The following is a 24,026-nucleotide window of genomic DNA, read 5'->3' as shown; positions in this document are numbered from 1 at the left end:
ATATATTTGGACAGGGCAAAACAATCTGATATCAGTCAAACATTCATGTGCGTTTTTTTGGTAGTCGTACATTAGGAAGCAGTTGGAGTCCAGTGCATTTGGGGTTGATTTTTCTTTTCTGAATGGTGTCAGGCGAGTGCTGGTTCTCCGTGGACTCTGAAGCGGTAAACGCAGGTGTACTCCAGGTGACCCCAGTTACTCAGAACTCTCAGCTCCACCATACTGTAGACGTCTGACACCTCCTGCACCACACAAAAACAAGCAATTAAGCAGATCTAGGGCTGTGTCCATGCTAATATTTCTTTTCTTTTTTTATAGGCTCCAAAGTTTTTGAAAATGGTGATTTTGTTTTGTAGCGTGGACTGTAAAAAAGCTTTGAAAAAATTATGTATTTTAGTTATGTGTCCAATTCAGATGTCAATGTTGACTTCCAGTGGCTTTTCGATGTTCTCCTCGAGTTGGTGTGGGTTTTCTCTGGGTATTCCAGTTTCTCCTACAGTCCAAAGACATGCGCTATAGGTCAGCTGAATAAACTAAATTGGCTGTAGTGTATGAGAGCATGTGTGAGAGTGTGTATGGGTGTTTGCCAGTACTAGGTTGTGGCTGGAAGAGCATGCGCTGCGTGAAACGCATGCTGGAATAGTTGGCGGTTCATTCCACTGTAGTGACCTCTGAAATAGACTGAGCTGAAGGAAAATGAAAGAATGATTGGAAAAAAAGAAAACGTGTAGAGGAGTTGTTTTGGATGTTTGGCATTTTTGACTGCATTAATGTTAGGGGCCTGTTCCATGAAGCTGGATTAGCAGGCTAGCCAGTTAAATTTTAGTTTAGTTTGCACCAATCTTGGGTTTTACGTAACATTATGACAACAGTTCGACTCTTTGTTGCCATGGTATTGTGGAGTAGTTGAGCTGAGCTACTTTCATGGTAACACAGAATTGGTGCAGACTAAACTGAAACTTAACTAGCTTTATGGTAAAGGCTCTTGAAAACTTTACCTCACTGTCAGTAAAATCTGTTAAAAACTTTGTGCTTGCCCTCGACATATTGCTGTGATGCTTAAAAGAGTCGGGAATCAACAAAATGGATGAAATACTTTTTGGGATTTCGACTGAAAAGGATAGTGTGGATGCAGAGGGTTGTAGATGACATTTGACAGAATCCAATTTATCCAGATTAGTGTAGACCAGGAGTGCTTCAACTTACCTCAAAACTCCTGCACAAATTTTTCTAGAAAGCCTAGTAAGAGCTTGATAAGCTAGCCCAGGTGTGTCTGATTGGGGTTGAAACTAAACTTTGTAGGTTACCAGCCATCTAGGTCTGAGTTTAGGCACCCCTGGTGTAGATGTAGCCTCTTGTCTAGGCCTTGCAAAATCAGCATTTATAATTTTTTAAATTGTATTTAATTTAGCGATGATGCACTAAATCCATTAAAAGTGTGAGCAAAGACAACTATAGATTCATTCATTTTTCTTCAGGTAAGGTCGCCACAGCGGAATGAACCACCAACTTTTCCGGCATATGTTTTACACACCGGATGTCCTTCTAGCCACAACCCAGTATTGTCATTGTCACTGTCATTCCCAAACACACTGACACTACGACCAATTTAGTTTATCAATTCACCTATGGCGCATGTCTTTGGACTGTGGGGGAAACTGGAGCACCCGGAGGAAACCAACACGGGGAGAACATGCAAACTCCACACAGAAATGCCAACTGACCCCGCCGGTGCTCGATACAGCAACGGTCATGAGTCATTGTGCTGCCATATTTATAGATTAAGATTTAGATTTCAAATAAACACTGTTGTTTTGAGTTCTGAAGATAATTAGGCTGTAAGATTATTTAGTTATAAAAACATTTCTTTCAAACATTTTGTAAAAGAAAACATTTAATTTAAATTGTACAAATATTACATTTTTTTAGTATTTTTAATATTGCGGTTTTATTTCCAAGTTTGGCTACTATGACATTATAAATACGTAATAAAACAACAATAATAATAATACAAAAACAAATAAATAATAATGATGGTCTTTTTTTGACTCACCGGAAGTTTAAAAGTCTGAATGGGTTCTCCATCCTGGTCATAAATAAATGTCCCAAGCAGCTTTCCATCTTCAGTCTCATTAGACACGCCCTGAACACAAAACATGCAACAAATCTCTGTGCTGTTGTTTACTATTTATGAAAGAACAGATTACGTCACAGCTATATTAACACTGAATGATTTCTTTCAACAGATAAATGATGAAACGCTGATAGCCAATCAGAATCCATCCTGCTTTAAGACATAACAATACAGGACTTTTTTTTTTATTTCTTATCAGTCCAATGCAAATAAAACATCCAGAAGGCATTTAAGTATTTTTAAAGCACTTTCTGAGAGGCTGTACTCTGTAGATTACAATTATAATACATCTTTTTAAAGGTCCTTCTACACATGGTTTTATTAACTGAACTTTACAGTTCATAGCTATATTCTGAATGTTTTTACAGAAGGATATTCTACAAATGAATTATTTTATTTAAATAAATTCTGTTTTTTTATTTTTACTGGCAGTTCCCAATATTTTCTAATTTATGAAGTGATATTTACAGCTCTGTAAAATACCCTACATTAAAAAAAAACTTTGATTTAATAAGTCCAAACTATTTTCCCAACTTTAATTCCATTCAGATTTTTATTTATGCTAGAAATGTATGCAAATAGCAAATATTTAATAATGTCTCATTTGCATATTCAAAGAACATGCCATTTTAAACAACAGATTTAAACTTGTGATACACAAAAACCTGTCATTCTGAATGTAATCAGTCAGTTGGAGAAGTATAGTGGTAAATATCACTGTGCTATAAATATACCCTATTCCAGTACAGTGTCTTGCCTTAAAAGCAGATTTGAAGCAGCAGAAAAAATGTAGTGAACCATTATAAATATCATCTGCTAATCATTCTTACTGTAAACGGGGCTTTGCAAAGAAGAAAAAAATCTAATATACACTCACGTAGACAGAAAAGTCCTTGGGCGCGCTGTCCAGGCGTCCAGTGGGTGACAGATCTTTGGGAATGTGTTCAAGTGTGACATGCGTGATCGCAACGGGATAAGACAAGGAGATCACCAGAAAACCCTGAGAGCCTCGGAAAGCCCAACACTTCCCGGGATACAGCTCCGGCTAACAAATAAACACACACACAAACACACGCAAAGAGGGTCAGATCTGTTGAGCTGAAGGTGGACAGTGTGATGTGGGAGTGTTTGTGTGAGCTGTTACCTGTATAACTGTACGAGGGCTTTCTGAGTGATACCACAGAGGAATACCGAATAAACTGAGACATGCAGACCTGGTCTTATACGTCTCTGAACAACGAGTGTTTAACACACTGGCACCTGCACAAACACACAAGCACAGACAGTACAGTAGATATTTGATGTTTGGGAAAGGCTGCATTCATTTGATCAAAAATAGTTAAAACAATTGTAGTGTGAAATATTCTAACAGTTCAAACCTAATATATCTTTATTATTATACTGTATATACCTGTATTTTTAAAATGTTATTTATGTCCATGATGGTAAATCTGAACTTCCAGCATTCAGGCTTCTGATGTCTGATGATCTTTAAGAAATCATTCTAAAATGTTCATTTGTTGCTTTAGAACTGTTTATCAATGTTAGTTGTGCTGCCTTTAATATTTTTGTAAAATCTATATATTTTTTAAAGATTTTAGAAAGCAACCTTACAGGAATCTTACAGGAATATTTGAGAGCCCAAATATTTTAAGGTTCCATGAAATTAAAATGTAAGTTTTTTTTTGTGTGTGTGTTAATATTGATATTGTTAGTTTTTAGGGCATCTATAAGCTTCAGAACCTGGCGCAGTTCGTTTGGCACATGTGAAACCAGCAATCGCGCTCAGATCCACGCCAAAACAATTGGTCCGAGTTCACCAGAATGAGGTGGTCCCGGCTCAATTGAAACAAACTCTGGAGCTGATCAATTGTAGTGAGAAAGCAATATGATCCAACAAACTAACGAACCAGGCTATATCACAGTGTATTATGGATATGTAATGGGTAGGACCAGATGAAATCTGCAAGCATTTTTTGCGCAGAATTGTGTAAAAAATCTGCGGATAATGCGGAACGATTTTGGGAGTATCATAACTAAAACCTTAATATATGAAATAAAAATTAATACCTTTTTAACTTTTATTTAATGTTTACAATGCAAATCCAATTAAATCCACTTTATTTGGTAAACAAAGCAAGTCTCTCACATTATCTCATAATTCTCTCTACTAAAAGACAGAAAATATTACTATACAAACTGTATTGTAAATAAATCATATGACGTTTTATATTAATCAATAATATTACTGAAATTAATTTAAAAACTGAAGAAATATAAAATGTACACACATTTACACAAGTAAATAAACAGAATCAATGATGGGCTAAAAATCTGCGGAAATTTGCAGAATTCTGCACGTGGAGATTTCGTGTGGGCCTAGTAATGGGCATATATGGCTATATGAAGAGAGAATGATGATTAGGGCAGGATGACATTCCTACCAGTGAATGTGCATTTCATGTCCGATACGAAAGTAAAAGCATACTGAAATATTAATGAGAGCCGTTTATCCATTGGGAAATTGACTGGACTGCAGTTTTGGTTTATTTGTTATCTCTCTCTATATTGTAACGCAAATAATGCGTAATTCTAGCCAAGGCCTGTGTATGAGAAAGTCTTAACTCTGATTTATATTTATATTATATTCAATTATATTATATTTGTATATTTTTTTAATGTCATGTTGCTCATCGTCATAAATTAAAATGAGGACGCATGACAGCTGAGCGGGACTGAAAAATAAACCTTGGAATTCTGACCAATGTGAAAAAGAGTTCACTCGCATACAGGGATGTAGCGGACATTTTAAAAGTGCAGGGACAGCTGTATGAGATCCAAAAGTTTACGTTTATATAATTATTAATTACCTGTTTCTAAATGGTCTGTCTCTAAAAGTGAGGGGGACATTATGTTTCAACAATATTTCTCTATATTAACTTTTTCCTGAAATTTTGATTAACCATATACAGCCTAGTTACATTTATTGTTTAAAGTAAGAAAAATGGTGATCCCTAAATTTAATCCATGGATGTATGTTAGTATGTGTGTGTGTGTGTGTGTGTGTGTGTGTATATATATATATATGTAAATTAATAAATTCAGTTATCAAGCAGAAAACTGGTACAATACCTGAAGATTCCAAAGCATAGTCTGCCAATCCAATCCCATCCGCTCTGTACAGACTAATAGCCCTGTGGACGATTTCTTTCACATCCTGTTATTAAACACACACATAAAAAACACCCTGATTCTCAGATAAAGTCACACTCTCTCAAAAAGAAAAAAGTCTCCTGTCAGACACGCACTTGTATAGTAGCGGCTCCGGCTCCTTCCTGCTGCAGTGTCTCTCCAACAGTCCTCCAGACATCTCTGCTGCTCCCTTTCTCATGTGCTAGTTTCTCTAGTATCTGCTTCTCCAGATCCTGTAGCGCCCTCTGCAGCTCCGGGCGCAGCACTATACTTGAATCCAGTGAGCTTGGATCTTTCAGGTGTTTTATTAGCCAATCAGACAGCTCTGCTCTCAGCTGCACAGTAAATGACATCATTAGTTGCAAACATTGATGCTCCATTGTTTAAAATGAGCCAAAAACATGCCCTTACATTGTTGTTATGAGCTTCAAGTGCATCGACTCTTCTCGTAAGGAGGTCTTGGGTTGAATGAAGGTTTGAGATGCTGGACTTCAGCTCAGAGATCTGCTGACCACGTTCAGATTCAGCGCTGGGAAAAGTAAAACATGTCATCAGTTGGATTAAACTATGATGCAACGTCTGCAAAAGCAGATTAAACGCTGCAAAGGGACTCACTTCCTCATGTGATCATTCATAGTCCTCACATCGGTTTGCATCATCTAGGAGACAAACAGACAAATAAACAATTAGATGGATGACATCATTTCCTGTTTTGTGCTGTGTTGCCATGACAGAACAAACAGAGGCGGTAGAAAGGAAGTGGGATGATGCTGTCAATGAAAGCATCTAATACAGAAACCGGTGTAAATGATTTGTTTGCGCACCTCAGATTTGGCTTTTTGTCTCACACTCTCTTCCTTCAGCAGTTCAATGTCTCTCTGAGATTAAAACAAAACACATAATGAGAAACAGGCTGAGAGATGTTAGCATGAATAATTGTGGTGAAGTTTTAATTACCATGAGGTTTGCCTCTCGTTTGTGCAAGTTGGCGATCTCGTCCCTCAAGTTAGACAGACTGGCATGCTGGAGATGATCCTAAAGAGAGACAAAGTGCATTTAATAAAATAGTAATCAATTTAGGAGAAAGATGCATTGCACAACATTGTGAAATATTAACTGGAGACTTTAAACTCACATCAAAAACTGCTTTTACAGGTCTATCTGTGTGTTTAACAGGGGGAGTGCTGGTAACAACAACAACATGGGGTGCAGGACGAGACGAAAACGGGAACCAGTACCATATCCCTGCAACAGAATTTCAGGTAATTGCATATTAATGTTTTATACTCCGTCATGAACATGTGCATTATTTACAGCTACATGCACATGGTCTTTAAGGTGTGAAGTTAATTATCTTGACCTGCATAGATTTCATTAGAAGACTATATCTGTCTTACCAAAAATGAGAAAGATAAGGAGGAGGACCAGCAGGACCGCTTTTTTCATATCAGCTGTGCATCTACAGTGGAAATAGAAAGCAGAGGTAGTCATGTGAAGATTCAGTTCAGAATATATCATGGGTTATTTACTGTATTGTATCATACAGTAAGGTCTAATCCCAATTCTCCCCCTTGCCTTTACCCCTCAGTTTGCCTGTTCACATGAAGGGGTAGGGGTGTCCCAATTCTCTTTAGCTTGAAGGCGTAGGGTTAAGGGGGAGGGCTAGATAGCCCTTGAAACAAATTTTTTTAGGACCACACTTGGAGCCAAGGGGTACGAAAATTACCCAGAATACACCATCTACAATGGCAGCATGGCTGCTCACGTACAGTAAGTCAGAAGGTGTATAAAGTATTATTTTTGACATTACAAATTTTTACAACAAACAAACACGTTTGAATATATTCATTATATTTTTTGTGTTTTTCGTCATGCTATAAAACAACACCAAAATAAAAAGTTAAATTTCGCATCTATAATCCCTAATAATAACACCTGTACAGCAGTCCCACAACAAACTTTCACATCTGACATTCACTGAATACCCTGCCAGAAAAGTCTAGTGGCTGAGAATGAGCTTTTTACAGTGTCTGCTATAATGTGAATGTTGTTTTCGTATGTTTACATGGATGAATATGGTCATGGTATAAATGCACAGTACAGTTATGAGCTTATTGCCACATTATATTGTTATGATAAAATGATATCGTTGCTTTCAGTAATTTCTTGAAGATAAAAACCAAATAAAACTAAACTGGAATAACAGTGGCCATCGTCTGAGTAATCGCAATGACAATATAATGGCGTGTGCAGGTGTTGTAGTGCCGTCCCATATCTTAGGGGTAGGGTTGTAACGGTATGAATTTTTCACGGTATGATAATCGTCTAAAACAATACCACGGTTTGACGGTTTCGCGGTATACGGTATGTTACAAAATAATAGAACAGTGAAGCAAATTTGACTTTTTCCAAATAATATATTTTTAGTTACTATAAACAACACCGCTTACAATGAACAAATAAAAATAAGAAAATAATAAATAATGTGTCAAAGTCCAAATAAAGTCCAAATAAACATGGTGCAAATCCTCAGTAAAAAATAGATATAAATATTTACTATACAATAAATAGTTACATAACGAAACTAGATTCAATATGGAACATCCTTGATATGGTTGTCTGTGGATATGGATTTGGATATGGTTGTCTGCAATGCAGACAAACAGCTGCATCTTCATTTGCGTCTTTTGAAAACAGCAAGAGCAGCAGTTCGTCTTTGCTGTGTCACTGTTTTGTCATGTTTCTGTGCTGCTGTGCATGCAAAAGTACTTAGTATGAGAATTATTTCATGCAAAACTTTTTTTTTTTGCGTTTTTTTTTTTCTTTCTTTGCGAATCTCTCATTCCGTGTTGTTCAAAAAGCTCAGTGTTGGTCCACAAACAAAAGCGAAACCTATGCTTATTGGTTGTGACATAGCGAGTTTGAACCAATCTGGGCATGGAGGAGGGACAATGCATCAATGTATCATGTCTGATTTGTCCGGAGACACAGTGACGAGCGTTTCTTTGTCAAATCAGCGTTGTCAAATGTTGATGACGTAACCGCACTGATTCCGGAGCCTCTGAAAGTCCGCGAATGTTATGTGATACAGCACTGGAAAGCTGAGATTCTCTTCTTTATACCAATCTTTGAATTGTATGAATCGGATTAGCGGATCAAAAGTTATTAAACATTTAAGAGCAATACTTATTTTTAGCCGCGGGCGGCTGTCTTGGTCTTTAAGGGTTAAAACCATTGATATGCAATTGTTCATGGTATGATAATCGTGCACGTTCAAATCGTGGTAAACCGTCATACCGGTATATTGTTACAACCCTACTTAGGGGTAAATTTTGAAGACCTTACCCTTGACCCAGAGTGTGGGGAAGGGGCAGGGATACAAAAATTGAATTTTTTTACAATTGGAATTGGGCCTAAATGTTTCTTTTTGGCTGTTAGCAGAAACATGTTATTTTTAAGTACTGTAAGACTCATTTTTCAGCTTGTGTTTTGGTTATTCCGGCAGTAACAAACAAACCATATTAATGTATTTACACATTTTGATATTCACAGTAGATGTCAGACAGAGTTGCATATCCAATTAAGTTGACGTAAAAACAAATTGTGTGTTTTCTTCCTTATTGTGCCTTTCTGAGTAAAAGAGCTTGAACAAGAAAATGTAGATCAGAACTTGATTTTGTCCATCAGTAATTGATTAATGTATGGATGTTTTTTTTTTTTTGCTATTAGTGTATTTCATCTAACTGACAGGATCTTGACTTTGAAGTTTGCACAAATAAACAGGTCATCAGAAAAAAAACATGTTGTTCAAGAGGGAGAAAAAGCAGCTTTATTATAATTATCATTATTATTATTAGGGCTGTACGATTCGCTGCCAATGCTTTTTACTTGACTTTTTAACAAGACGCTCCTCGTATAGCCGTCTGTAGTGCTTTTTATGTGCTAGTTGTTATATTTCCACATGCTGTGGCAACAATTCTTACTCGTTTTTGTTCAGTGTCTGTGATTTTGAAACCAAAATGTTCCCATATTATTGATGTCCTATTTTTTCTTTGATATTAATTTGTCTATTAATAATTCTGAACCAGCAAATGTCATCATCTCGCACTTCATCACTGGGGTCCGTTCTTCGTACGTGGATTACTCAGTTAGCTGGATTTGGATATTGACGATTTGACACGATCCAAGATTGTTTCGTTCTTCAAAGCTGATCCGAGAGTTGTTGTCATGACAACAGTTCTGGTAGATCAAACCTGATCGGGAGCAGGTTCAATTCATATAAACAGGATTAGATCGGCTCAGTTCAAGCAAAGATAATACAGAAAGTATGTTCCGAATTCTGATATTTTCTTACAGTAGTAGTTATATACACTTAGGAAAATGGTAAATATTTTTAAACTATGTATATAGAGTTATAGTCATTAATAAAATAAATAAAGTTATACATATTAATAAAACTTATGCAATCTGCACCCTCGAAATGAAAGAATAAAGACTGCCACCTGTTGGTGCAAAGAGAAAACTTATTGATATGAACTTTTTAGATCGCTTTAGTACAAATTGTGTATAATAAAAGTTGACAATATGTGACTTTTTATAATACATTTATGCAGTCATAAATATGTTTTGACAGTTAATATGCCAGTGATTATGCTTTACAAAAGTTGCAGACACCTTTACCAATATCAAAATGCTTTTGTAAACATCCGAATAAAAAAACGGCTACTGTAATAAAGAAAATATTTTCTAAATGTAGAACTAAATACATTGATATGCATTGAAATACATGATGAATACTCTTGACACATGAAAGTGTGAAGCCTGCAGCTCACAACAAATGTGGAAAGTTCTTGCGTGTCATATTTAACAAGCCGTTTACTGCTAATTTGATGTAATTTTGCTCACATGGATAATTGAATATTAATCAGATGATGTCATTACGCTGCTGTGCCGTCAGCCAATCGTTGCATTGCTGATCATGATTTCGAGGACTGATAGATCTGTCCTTCATAACACACGCAACTATCTCAGATCAGTTTATCCAGACATTCTAATCTGATTTGCGAACTTGTTTGAAGAACCAAATTAGCGAGAGATCAGTTATCAATATTAAAAGATCCAGGATCTGCCAAATCATCTTAGATCATTTAAGCAAGGTACGAAGAACGGACCCCTGGTCTGTGCTTCCTTGTTTGTTTGTTTGTTTGTTTTTTTTTTGGTTTTTGTGGGCATTCTACATAGTTCAATTGTGCAATTCTGATTGGGCAGAATGAAAGTGTGGTCACTCAATTGGCTAATAAGAATGTCACACACAGACGGCAGTCACGCATTTGCTCTGGGTGGGGGACATTATATAATACATAAATTACATTTCGCAGCCTCTTGCGATTTTTAGCTAATCGCAATGTTTCAAATCACGATTGTGATTCGATTTTGATTAATCGCACAGCCCTAATTATTATTCTTATTTATTATTATTATTTTTATTAATAATAAAAAAGTACAATGGCACATCAATTTGAAATTTTGTGCACAGATAAATCATTTAAAATAAATACTTTTATGTTCATTAAACGGGAATGAATAATTCTGATTTCATAATGCTGCAATAAAATGATTTGAGTTGATCATATAAAAAGATTCTTATCAAATAATTTTTTTTTTTCTCATGTTCATACAATTGTAATTATGCAGAAACAGACAAACACACAGAGAGCACTGTACCGGCTGAGCAGAAAAACGTTGATGAAAGACAGTCGAGAGGTGAGGCTGTACCATGCAGTGCCCAGCCACCAGTACAGCAGAACCAGAGCTTGAGCTGTAAGGCACACACACACATGAGCACATGACTACTGCAGGAGAAAAAGACTGATTGTTCATGTTGAGGGCTGAACACAGGCTTTATACATGTAATACCTGGAGATTGAAACACGTCCCACACGCCAAAGCCTGGTTCAGCAGCAGACTGGGTAGAACCTGAATGGGGAAAAAAAGCGACTCTTTACATGGAGGGATTGTTCAACTCCAAGAGTTGGTCAATAGTTGATAGTAACCACTGTCTTCAATAGTAGGAATAATGATATTTGTTTGATCAGATGTTTGGTGACAAACCTTTTTCCAAACTAATTTTATACGTGTGTGTGTGTGTGTGTGTGTGCGTGTGTGTGTGTGTGTGTGTGTGTGTGTGTGTGTACATGTTTTTGTGACGCATCAGGACACAAATCTGTATAATGATATGGGTATTACAAGAAGGTGGTGAATTATGAGGATATTGCTGATTACCTCATTTCTCAAGAAGCTTAGAAATCACACAGAATGAGTTTAGTTTGCTGTGAGGGTTGGGTTTAGGAGTAAGGCCAAAGAAAATACAGTTTGTACAAAATAAAAACAATAGAAGCATATGTTATGTCCCCACAATTTACAAAAAGCCCTGTGTGTGAATGTTAAGCAGAATAAAAGAAAGGTGAAGGGTAAAATAAAATAAATGCTTCATTTTTGAGTAAACTTTTAATCAACCAACCAGTTAGAAATAGTTTTTTGCACGTATGAAATTGAATAACGAACACTTACTAGGGTTTGACTTTATGGGTTGTTCATAATGATCCTCAGCTGAGGAATATCCAGAGGAAAATCCTTGAGTAGGAATGCCTGAAATGCGTTGACAATGGGAATAAGTGCATATATTACAAGAACTAAATTTAGTAAAGCAATACTGTTTTAATCTACACTGTATGTACAGTAAATCTGTTATTTATACAGAAAATCAACATCTATATTAATAGCTGTACATGCATTCATACATGTTTCTAAACATGTGAAGTGAATCAAACTATTTGGGCAAATCTAAAAACTTTTGATGCTTCAAATGTTGATTACTCAGTGATAGATACATATTTATATTTGTTTATCTACATATTATATGAAATATTTAATTATTTAAAATTACTGACCATTCTCATTCTCAGTGGGGTTGAAGTCGATGCGCGGTGGCAGTATTAGACTCACGCTGCTCGCACGACTTGAATTGCGTGAAACGCTGCCAGTGCCCTTGCGGCTGGTCCTCTTCTGAAAAATCCTACAGGAAAGCATGCATCAACATGTATGGCTACTTTAAATGAACATTCAAACTATGTACACAATACACTGAGGGCTCCAGCATGTACAAACGCACCTGGTTGGACTCTCTTTGTAAGAGATGTGGCCAGTGGATCCAGTGGAACTGGTGCTGGCAGCGTCATCGTCAGGAAAGGACGTCGGTTTGGTCACTGATCTTGTGCTTCGTCTTGACATCTCTGCAGAACACATACAAACATAGACTGTGTAAAAGTACCTTTCTTTTTTCTTTTTAAGGTGACTGAATATCACTAATAGGGCTGCACAATATATCTTTTAGCATCGATATATTGCTATGTGTGAATACATAATAGTCACATCGCAGAACATGCAGTGTGGAGTCAGGACTATAGTTGACCAGGTACAACAGATCAGAACACATGAGAATTTCAGAGTCATTTCAGTTCAACCATAATAAAGTGAAAGTTTATCAATTTTTATTGTTTTTTTAAGGCCCGTGTAAACCTCAGAGGCGATTTTAAAGCATGTTGGCAGTTAGGAGCTATAGGAAATTATCATGTTTATAGCTTCAACAAAGAATAATTGTATTTAACTATTTACACAATGAAAAACATACAGCTTTATTGTTCATTAAAGTGTTGATGTTATTTCTGTACCTGTATACTGTTAAGACTACTTCATTTGTATGTTTGCTCTACTTTATTTATCTTAGCTTGCAATTTGTTTAATATTTTATGCACTCCCTTGCAAAACCAGCTCAATCAATTTTAGGCAAGGTTGGCCCAAAATGAATTTGCTGATCATTTACTTACCCAAGTCATCCAATATGGTGAGTTGCTGACTTTTTTTGTTTTTGTTTTTTTGTTTCATAGAACATGAAGATTTGTAGTTAAACCTGCTAGATTATGATTCATAAAATGGAAGTAAGCAGATACTGGTGCTTCGGAAGTCAATAAAGCACATAAAAGCTAAACTAAATGGCTCCTGATTAGGTCTTCTGAAGCGAAACAATAAATCTCTGCAAAAAACTGAATATTATAACATCATTACCTTTAGATTATTGCACTGACCAATCGATTTGCTACAGTGTGTCATCAGAAGCAAAGGGAATCAATTTTGTTTTGCGTGTCTGTTCTTTGACTCTCCAGGTGCTGATAGTCTTTGAATTGGATTATATTAATCAACATTGACCGCTGTGTTAGCCAAAAATCATATTTAATACACTAGCCAGACAAAGTCCCCTTCATCTTATTATTTTTGTAGGTTAGCTTTCCTTTTAAGGTGGTGCAGTGGGTAGCACTGTCGCCTCACAGCAAGAATGTTACTGGTTCGAGCCAGTTGGAATTTCTGTGTGGAGTTTGCATGTTCTCCCTGTGTTAGTGTTGGTTTCTTCCAGGTGCTCCAGTTTCCCCCCCACAGTCCGAAGACTTGCGCTATAGGTAAATTAGGTAAGCTAAAATTGTCTGTAGTGTATGTGTATGAATGAGGGTATGGGTGTTTCCCAGTGATGGGTTGCATCTGGAAGGACATCATCTGCGCAAAACATATGCTGGATGGTTTATTCCGCTGTGGTGTCCCTTGATTATTAAAGAGACTAAGCTGAAAAGAAAACAAATGAATCAATTCTTTTTAAGGCTGCTTTATGCCTGCTCGTTTCACAATTGGATTAAAAGATGCAATGATGAATAAAACCTAGCTAAATGAAGCCTGATCTAATCAACGTCAGCCTCTAGTATCACACTATTAGATGTAAATGCTATGTAAATGCATTACTGCCACCTCTGAGCAGCACCTGTGTAAAGACACCTAAATGCTGCTTCAGAAGTGTTTATGTGCCAGCAAGTTAAGCAGTATATACAAGCCTAGATGGGAACCATGTGCATTACATGTTCCCTCTTTATTATTGAATTTACTCATTATCTAAAATACTTCATGACTCACAAGAAAACCATAAAATGCTGTAAATCAAATCACCAAGCTCAAAAGCATCGCAACAAATGTAACATTCAATAAGATGCTGACCACAGTTATAAAGTGCGCTCTAATGCTGATCTTTGTGTAACTCCTAATCTCAAACGGCAAGCTCATCCCGTGCAGGGTGACGGAGCTTTTAGCAGCAGATTATCTGAAGGAGAGCACGTGGAGCAAATTCCCAAACCACGGACCTCCAGGTCCCCTTCAATCAGTTACATTAAGTCCCTTTAGTTGGATAATCTCAACAACAGACTGCACTTTACAGTTTGATTAGCTGGACTTCTGCACGGATGGAGAAATACAAACACTCGTTCACTGCTCCTGTAGACTATTTGTTTTAATAAAACAGTCATGATTTGGAATGAAAGCACCTATTATTTTTTCCCCCCACTACAAATCCTTAATCCTAATTCGGCTAATACTCTTGAGCAGAATTTAAATAAAACATGCCTGCATGTAAAACAAATTACTTGATGGCTAGTGGTGGGTGAAACGAGATGAAACAAGAAGCAAAATATTATCAAGTTCAAATATGAAGGTGTCAGCATCTCAGTTAGATCCTGTACAATTTAAATACACAATAGATGCTTTCAATGAAGCAAAAGATAGACTATTCATAATAAATGAGGCGAATGACACTACAGGCTTCAGCTTTCAAACTAAATCCCCCATCTTTAGATAATCTCACTAACAGCTATTTTAAACTGACAGTGTTGTCTCAACAGTTCAGATGTGCTCATTAGTTTCATCATTCAGTTTGTTATTTGATCTTTTTTATTATACATAATTAATGTTTTTTGTTAACTGGGGAACCTGTGAATCTATTTTCACAGTCCCATTACACCGTTGAGTATATACAAACTATTAAAAAACTAAATTTATCAATATTAATAGTATTTTATTATTAATACCACAGACATTTTGCACAATACATTTTGTTTTCACAATACATTTTTATTTCAGATTGTGTTCATTTTGACCAATACTCATTTTGTCATGCTAGCCTAAGCAAACTTCATATAATATAAATGTATCCATATTATGCTAACATTTAATGCATTTTATTGTTTACAACATTATCAGGAGTAACCATGCAAACCATTTAATACTGTGGTAATGATCTGGAGCCACAGAAGGGGGCAAAGTGAGTTTCCATTCTTACTTTACAAGACTTTGGCGGTTCTCTTGATATTTGCGCCAATTTCAACCACAAAGAGACGTTTCTTGGTTAAACGAGGTCATTTAAGTTTCCCTTTCCAATTGAAATGTTTTATTGGACGGAAGAGCACATACCTCATTGATGAATAACCACAAACAGACTTTCTAAATGAGATTCAACTAAACATTTGCAAATACGTTAACTGTTTACTAGCACATTCCTCTAAAGTGCTCCCTCAGCATCATCTCTTTAGCACGAATGATATGATGACTAGTAACATAAACACGCAACTTAACGATATATTTAAAACGTAAGTTTAGCGAATGTCTGTCTCACCTTCTTAGCGGGTCTCCAGGAAGACATGCAGCTTGTCAAAATCTATAGTCAAAACGCGATCCGTTCATCCGAAACGGCTCCACAATGACTGGGTAGCGAAGAAAAGAGCGGTGATACTCACGAGATGCGTAATACGTTACTCCCTTCGGTTACGCGGCTTTATAGCTAATTCAAAAGCGCTACGACAGGATGCTTTGAGGACGGAAGAAGAGCTCTTCTTATCAGGAAGGGTCTTTTGACAGTTGTCAGCTCCGCGGCTCCACCTCTCGTCGTCGTTTAGGGTTGTTTATAGAAAGATGATGTAGACTAGAAAGCAACGGCTACTGTCCTGCTGGCCTGCGCCATCTTGTGGACATTACGTTCAAAAGCTGCGTTTCACTCAATCGCAGAATTCATATAGTCGTTTTACCTAGCGATAAGGTCATTGTGTGTTTCTATTGTTGTTTTTCTTAACTTTAGATGGAGCTAAACTCACCCTTTTCGAGCAAATGACTATATGTAAACAAATATGGTGAACGGTTTGCAAAAATTCAGAAGTAAATAATGAACTACGTCACGCCTCGCTATCTGACAGAAATACAAACAGTAACGTTAGCGACGTAAAGCCTTCTGTCACCTCTGAGTTATGTTCACTAGTTTTGTTAATGAATACCCCTTAAACTCTTTTTTTTTTGCATACACTATTGTTAGAAATCACATGATACTGATGTATAAATTACCCAATGGCTGCTCATTATTAAGCTTTTTTTGGCAATCACAAGAGTAAATCTATGTTTAAAACTGTGTAAAATCAATTTTAATAATATACATTAAAATTATAGTTTTAATCTATATTTAACACTTTTTAAAATAAGGTTTCAGTTGTTAACATGAGTTGATTATAAAAAAAAAGCACTTGCCCCTATGAACCATTTTTTATTATAGCCTTTTAAAATTATTACCATGTTCTTTGGCAGATATGTTACCATTCATGTAACCACCGTTTTAGGCTAGTAAAAAACAATAGGCTATAAGGTTGTTGTAGCAAAACTGTGGTTAAGTTCAATGGTTTAATTGCAAAAACCATATTTGTTTGTTTGGCAGCCCCTTGTCTTGCATTTCAAACCATTTCTTATTTTGACCATGTCTGACATTGATCTTGAAAAGACCCAAAATAAAACTTTTAGCTAAATAGTTTTTTGCTATAAATTCTTAATAAATATTAGCTAACTCAGCATTATTTGTAAGAAAAACAAAAATAAATTTGTATGATAGTTTTTTTAATATGCATCTGGAAAGTATTCATTCATGTTTTCACTTTTTCCAATTTTTTTTTGTTACAGCCTTATTCCAAAATGGATTAATTTATTTAAGAGCACTTTACGGGTGCACGGTATATTTTTACCTTCTTTAAATATTTCTTATATATATTTTTACCCTTATATTTTTTTTAACCTGTTTTGACCGTATTATTTAAATATACATTTATTTACTGCACATTAGCTCTTCATAAGTGCAATATAAACAAGATCTTAACACATTTATTATTTTAAAAAGTTCTAAAATTGTTTAAGTAAAACCATCATTAACTATCATCATACTATATGTGCAGTAACATTTATTAATGCAATTTTAAATCCTTTTATTACTACTAAAAATAGTTATTTTTACTAACGGTTACAAAGGTTTATAATTGATGTAAAATGCTCATTGTTTTGAATCTGTGAAAGCGGGATGAGGTGAAACAAGTTATTTACATGTTTTTTTATTTAACGGTGGTGATAATAATAGGCCTATTTTTGGAAGATAATAATAGCTGATAATATTTACATTTCAAAATGTTACACTAATGTTACACACAATGTTGAGCCTACAGTAGTCTAATCAAATACATGCAGCCTTGGTAAGGGAGGAATAATTCTGGCAAAACAAACACATTTTGAAATAGTGATGTATTTTAGTATTGTTATATCTTTATATACATAAGATGGCGCTATTGAGCCTTGTAAGGCCCAAAGTGTTCAATGGTGGACCACGGATTAGAACTAGAAACTGTAGACAATTCACGTGAAATACATTCATTTAAAAATAGCTTACATTGTTTGCTTGTATTAACCACTTTCAGCAACGGCTTAATTTCCATCTGTGAAATCTAATTTTTCTTAGAGCTTTCATAGTTTTCACTCATCCAGAGAGAGTTTAAATCAATTTGCCTTCCTTGCATTTCAGTTCAATTAAAAGTAGCCTACTCCTAACAAAACATATATTTTTTTTACTTAAATAAACATTATGGCCAATCACACTGCAGGTTTATTCTATCTAATTACCTTTTCTGGAACTGACTGAGAATATTCTTACTGTTTTACACCATATACATAAACATTTACTTTAGCTGAGATGGCAGAAGCTTTGTGAAAAAGTTTTTGTTGTTGTTGCTACAGGTTGACAGACAGGGTTAATGCATTCAGAGATCCACTGCCATTGAAAACAATGCAATTTGTACCCTTCTAAATGAGTCAATGGGGGTTAACTGAGAGCTATCAGATCTAATGCAGTCTTGGAGGATTGGGTGAATGCTTAAAATGTCACACCTGCCTCAAACGGTGTTCACCTTGAAGGAAACATTCAAATCAATAGTCTGTCCTTAAGGGCTGCTGCGTATCTTTGCATTTCAAACCATTTCTTATTTTGACCATGTCTGAGTAAAGACATTGATCTTAAGAAATGCCTGCGACAATGATAGGCTTTTAGCAAAATAGTTTTTCTGTCATGAAGTATCTAAAAATATTAGCCCGGGATTAGCTGTAAGAAGAACAAAAACAATTAAAATTTATATATATATATATATATATATATATATATATATATTTATCAGTTTTGACAGTATTATTTACATTTATTTATTGTCCATAATTCTTAATTTTCCTTTCACTTAGTCTCAGATTTTTTAGAGGTTGTCAAAGCAGAGTAAGCCACTAACTATTCCGGCATATGTTTCACGCAGCAGTACTGGGAAACACCCATACACTCTCGCATTCACACGCACTCGCAAACTAAGGCCAATCTAGTTAATCTAATTCACCTATAGTGCATGTCTTTGGACAGTGAGGGAAACCAGAGCACCTGGAGGAAACCCACGTAAACATGGGAGAACATGCAAATTCCACACAGAAATGCCAAATGGACCAGCTGGGACTCAAACCAGCGACCATCTTGCTGTGAAGCATACTGCACATTATCTCTTCAGGAATTCAATATTTTTTTAAAAAAAAGGAAGACTCTATAAAATCTTAACACATTTATTCTTATATTTACTCAATTTTCTTAAGTTCTTAAAGACATTGAAAGGTTTATCCTTTTTTAATTGGCTAATAGGATTTGACCAACCTGATCTTACAAGAAAGTACAATTGTTTTCTGGGGTATTTTATGAATTCGTATATTATAAAAAATAATTTTTAGAAGGAAAAAAAAGACTTGGGAAAAAGGACAAAAAAAATTGAAAGCACAGTCCCTAAAACAGTCATCACTGCACTGTAAAAGCCAAATGGTTCGTTCTAATCAATTCAGCTTTATTTGTATAGCGCTTTTACAATATAGATTGTGTCAAAGCAGCTTCACATAACTGGTCATAGTAACTGGATCAGGGTAGTTCAGTTTTTAGTGTTTAAGTTCAGTTCAGTTTAGCTCAGTTCAGTGTGGTTTGAAGTCATTATTGAGAGTCCAAACATTAAAGAGCAAATTCATCGATGTTTTCAGATCCTGAACCATGCAAGCCAGTGGCGACAGTGGAGAGGGAAAAAAACTTCACCAATAGAAGAGTGAAGAAAAAAAACCTTGAGAGAACCAGACTCAGTTCGGCACAACCATTTTAATTTCTCCGCTGGCCAAAAGTCTTGTGCAGAGATGCAGTCTCAGCAGTGGAGGCTGGAAGCTGGCCTCAGCGAAGACTCGTCTGTCCCTGGAGCGTCGCTGGAATCAGTCTCATGCTCTCCACTCCCCTATGACCAACAGCAACGCAGCAGATCAGGATACGGCCTGGTCCCGGATATGGACACCTTGGCATCATCTCGTCGCTGGTCTTGGATCCAATCAGTGACTCCGCATAATCTGAGGACCTCGGGATGAGTATCCCCAGGTGGATATGGAGAAGAAAGAGAATAATTAGCGTAGCTGCAGTTCATAGTGTATATAAACAAGACGTGGAAACTTATGTGGAAACCCGCTAAGTGATGCATTGAGTGTATGCTTTACTAAACAGATAGCCCTCAAATTGTTTAAGTTTAAAAACTAATCCCAATGAGTACTGTGAACTTAATCCATTTGAGTAAATAAAGCAATTTGAGTTCATTAGACTCAATAAATGAAGAGAACTCAAACCAACTGAGCACTGTAAAAGCCAATAAGTTAAGGCAACTCAAACCGTTTGAGAAAACCAATTGTAACAAACCATTTGAGTTAAAAACTAATATATATGAGTACCATGAACTTACTCTATTTAAGTTGCAGTAATGAGGTATTTAATTAACTTATTACCTTCAACACTGAGTTCAAAACTCTTTTTAAATGAGTAGAATTAACTTTTAGTCAATTCTGAGTTAACTACACTCAGTTCATTTCATATAGTTGACTGCTGGATTTACAGTGTGGGGTAATAAACAGATTCGCCAAATTGGAGGCTAATTTAAATAAATTCGTAAAAAAAACTTTCATAAAATTACTTATGAGTTAACATAAGATTGTGTTGTTTTGTTATGTTACTTGCTACTACGTGTCTATTATTAGTCAGAGACATTGGGGATGAAGTCTAGATAGGATACAGCTGTGAATACACACGCCAATATAGCATCATTTTGTGACACTGTATAACAACAAATAATATTTTTACAGTACTCTGACGGTGGGGTTTAGGGCTGGGGTACGGGTAGATGTTAATAAAATACAATTAATGGGAAATTTAAAAAATAATATTAATAATTCTGGATGTCAAGGTAGCGCACGGTAGCCTCATAGCAAGAAAATCGCTGAATTCAAGCCTCGGCTGGGTCAGTTGGCAATTCTTTGTGGAGTTTGCATGTTCTCCTCGTGTTCACGTGGGTTTCCTCCAGGTGCTCAAGTTTCACCCTCAAATCCAAAGACATGCACTATAGGTGAATTGGGAAACTAAATTGTCCCAGTGTTTTCCAGTGATGGGTTGCAGCTGGAATGGCATCCGCTGTCTAAAAAATATGCTGGATAAGTTGGCAGTTCATTCCACTGTGGTGACCCCAGATTAATTAAGATATTAAGCCAAAAAGAAAATGAATGAATGAATGATTATCTTAACTTCCGGCCACAACCGTATCTGATTTAGCAACAACCAATGTTGGGGGTGTGGCATTCTTATTCTACATAACATGTGATTGGACACAACTTCCTGTTAGAGAATGTAAGTTTTATGTAAATTATAATAAAACCTCTATCATATCAAACAAATGCCATTAATATAAAAAACCCTTCATATTCAAGTTCTTTATTAGTTTGTATAAATAATTTAAAAGGTAATAAAACCTTCACGGGTCACTGGTTTGAACCCCGGCTAGGTCAGTTGGCATTGCTGTGTGGAGTTTGCATGTTCTCCTCATGTTGGCCTGGGTTTCCTTGAAGTGCTCTGGTTTCCCTTACAGACATGCAGTACGGTGAATTGAATAAACTAAATCGTCTGTAGTGAATGTGTGTGTGAATGGGTGTTTCCCAATACTGGGTTGCCACTGGATAGGCATATAATTCATAAAACATATGCTGGAATAGTTGGTGATTCATTCTGCTGTGAACTAGAGACTAGCTGAAGGAAAATGAATGAAAACCTTCACCGCACTGCAGTGATATGAGCACACAATCTTTACGACCAACCTGTGCACCATGATTAATTAAGGGATGTGCCGTGCGGTGTTCATTTATTTCCTGTCTGCTTTATAGATTACATTTCTTTATCAGACCCAGATGCTTTGCTCAAGGTCATAGATGCGCTGTAATCTGTAAATGGTGTCAGGCGCAATTGTAACCAAATTTATGATTATTCTGTCGCTCATGCAGGGTACAATCAGGGTAAATGTAGTGTGGAATGAAAAGCAGATGAAGAACGCATGGAAAAAACGAAGTGCTTCCCAAAATTTGATTTTTAAGTGCTTTATTGCTGTTGCCAAGGAAACCAGCTGTGTGTGTGTGTGTGTGTGTGTGTGTGTGTGTGTGTGTCAGTGTATAAAAGTTTGTTTATAACAGCTTTAAGATCAGATAATCTATGAAAAGACTAATCAGCTCTCGTTTTTGTCTTATGAAAATGAAGATTAAAAACAAAAATGCAGTTTTTGGTTACAAATATGGCTCGTTTTTGTATTAAGATATTAGGCATTCTAGTTTTTGTCCTAGATGTTCTTGGTGTAGTTCAAGCTGCTGGGTGATTTATTCGTTATTTGTTAAGCGAGACGTGATAAAGCAGTTTTTAAATTGTAAGTGAAAAGCAATCAGGATCACTTGTGCATCTAACAACCTCAGCGGTCCTTAAGATGTAAAACACGACTCATAGCTGATTCCCGTAATCCTGCATATGGATCTGTCTGAAAGCAAACATCTCAAATGGACAATCTCACAACACCAGTGAAGTACAACCCAACACCAGTGATTCCATACAGTTGAAGTCAGTTATTTGCCACCTGTCGAAATTTCTGTTTCTTTTTCAAATATTTTCCAAATTATGTTAAAAGAACATTTTTCCACAGTATTTCCTATAATATTTTTTCTTCTGGAGAAAGTCTGGAGAAAAAAAGGCAGTTTTACATTTTTTTAAACCCATTTAAGGTCAATATTACGAGCCCCCTTAAGCATTATTTTTTGGCTTGTCTACAGAACCACTGTTATACAATGATTTGCCTAATTACCCAACTTAATTAGCTTAATTAACCAAGTTAAGCCTTTTTTAGCTGATTGTGATAATATTACAATATTATGTACTGTCATTGTGGCAAAATATATGAGAAAATTTTGTTATTAAAACTTTTATGTTTAGAAATGTGTTCTGTCTAACAGAAATTGGGGGAAAATAAAGAGGGGGGGCTAAAAATTTAGGAGAGCTAAAAATTCTGATTCCAACTGTTTATTAAGATGCATCAAGATGATTTGCTGAAGCTCAAAGCATCAGAATAAAGAAGTAAGTTGGTTTGGGCAACACTAGCTCATTGGAAACGCATGCTTCAGTTTACTTTATATTTGACTGTAGTTTTTAAGTAAAATAAATGCTACATGGTGGTAGTATGACGTCAACAACTTTTGTTCATTTTTAGAGTTTGTTCCTTATTTAATAATATAACGATTAAAGGATTATTTTCGTGCAGTTCTTTGCACAACAACGCAAATAAATCCACAAAACAACTTAATGTCTGAAATTATTTGTTACAGAATATGTTTGCCTCACCTATCTTTTTTTTATAGACAACTTTTCTGGTGTAGTCAGTTTGCTCGGTAGCTTACCTAGTATGATGTTGTACTTGTAATGGGCAGCATGTTGGCTCAGTGGTTGCCTCACAGCAAGAAGGTCTCTGCTTCAAGTCCCAGCTGGGGCAGTTGGCATTTCTCTGTGAAATTTGCATGTTCTCCCTGTGTTGTGTGGGTTTCCTCCAGGTGCTCCGGTTTACCTCACAGTCCAAAGACATGTAGGATAGGAGAATTGGATGAAGTAAATTGGCTGTGTGTGTATGAATGAGTGTGTATGGTGTTTCCCAGTACTGGGTTGTGGCTGGAAGGACATCTGCTGTGTAAAACATGCTGGAATAGTTGACGGTTCATTCCGCTGTGGCGACCTTTGATAGTTAGAGACTAAGAAAATAAATGAATGATTAAATGTATTTGTAATGCAACTTGCTTTTATTCGAGTCTGTCAGTGCATGGTTTCATAAAGAGGTAAAAGCAATGCAAAATCAAAGTAAGCATGCATGGTCATTGTCCACTTTTTTCTCTTGTGTTTGTTTTTGAATTCAAAATTGGTTGGGTTTATGGAAGAGTTTAGGTCAGTAGCTTGCCAGGGGATCTGTACAAGCTCAGCCTTGTCATGGATGTGTACCAGGCACTTGTTTAATATGTACCTAAGCAACATAATTCAGATAATAAAAACATAGACATTGCCCTCTAATGGATTTGGCATCAG

The 24,026-nt window shown here is 36.1% G+C and overlaps 2 protein-coding genes across 8 annotated transcripts in view; one reads left to right on the top strand and one right to left on the bottom strand.

Annotated features, from left to right (window-relative positions):
- Positions 1 to 16,085, bottom strand: part of sun2 (Sad1 and UNC84 domain containing 2) — a 16,949-nt gene extending 864 nt beyond the window's left edge. The window contains exons 1-18 of the mRNA XM_001919656.8: positions 15,870 to 16,085; positions 12,498 to 12,618; positions 12,277 to 12,401; positions 11,897 to 11,974; positions 11,243 to 11,302; positions 11,051 to 11,144; positions 6,724 to 6,785; positions 6,462 to 6,571; positions 6,284 to 6,361; positions 6,151 to 6,204; positions 5,942 to 5,985; positions 5,738 to 5,855; positions 5,443 to 5,661; positions 5,267 to 5,351; positions 3,279 to 3,394; positions 3,012 to 3,179; positions 2,054 to 2,143; positions 1 to 242 (exon numbers count right to left, since the gene is read on the bottom strand). The exon at positions 1 to 242 is cut by the window's left edge and continues 864 nt beyond it. Of these exons, the coding sequence (XP_001919691.1) occupies positions 129 to 242; positions 2,054 to 2,143; positions 3,012 to 3,179; positions 3,279 to 3,394; positions 5,267 to 5,351; positions 5,443 to 5,661; positions 5,738 to 5,855; positions 5,942 to 5,985; positions 6,151 to 6,204; positions 6,284 to 6,361; positions 6,462 to 6,571; positions 6,724 to 6,785; positions 11,051 to 11,144; positions 11,243 to 11,302; positions 11,897 to 11,974; positions 12,277 to 12,401; positions 12,498 to 12,616 (1,734 nt within the window). The 5' untranslated portion in view covers positions 12,617 to 12,618; positions 15,870 to 16,085 and the 3' untranslated portion in view covers positions 1 to 128. The remainder of the gene's footprint in view (positions 243 to 2,053; positions 2,144 to 3,011; positions 3,180 to 3,278; positions 3,395 to 5,266; positions 5,352 to 5,442; positions 5,662 to 5,737; positions 5,856 to 5,941; positions 5,986 to 6,150; positions 6,205 to 6,283; positions 6,362 to 6,461; positions 6,572 to 6,723; positions 6,786 to 11,050; positions 11,145 to 11,242; positions 11,303 to 11,896; positions 11,975 to 12,276; positions 12,402 to 12,497; positions 12,619 to 15,869) is intronic.
- Positions 6,480 to 24,026, top strand: part of rap1gapb (RAP1 GTPase activating protein b) — a 186,213-nt gene continuing 168,666 nt past the window's right edge. For 3 of the 7 annotated variants that reach the window (XM_073954599.1, XM_073954611.1, XM_073954586.1), the window contains exon 1: positions 6,480 to 6,588. The gene's annotated coding sequence lies outside the window, so the exon portion shown is untranslated. The remainder of the gene's footprint in view (positions 6,589 to 24,026) is intronic. The other 4 variants (XM_073954605.1, XM_073954592.1, XM_073954601.1 and 1 more) reach the window with 3 other exon arrangements.

Source organism: Danio rerio, chromosome 6 (assembly GCF_049306965.1).
Source record: "Danio rerio strain Tuebingen ecotype United States chromosome 6, GRCz12tu, whole genome shotgun sequence".
Classification (NCBI taxonomy): domain Eukaryota; kingdom Metazoa; phylum Chordata; class Actinopteri; order Cypriniformes; family Danionidae; genus Danio; species Danio rerio.
This window is presented reverse-complemented; position numbering and strand designations above follow the sequence as displayed.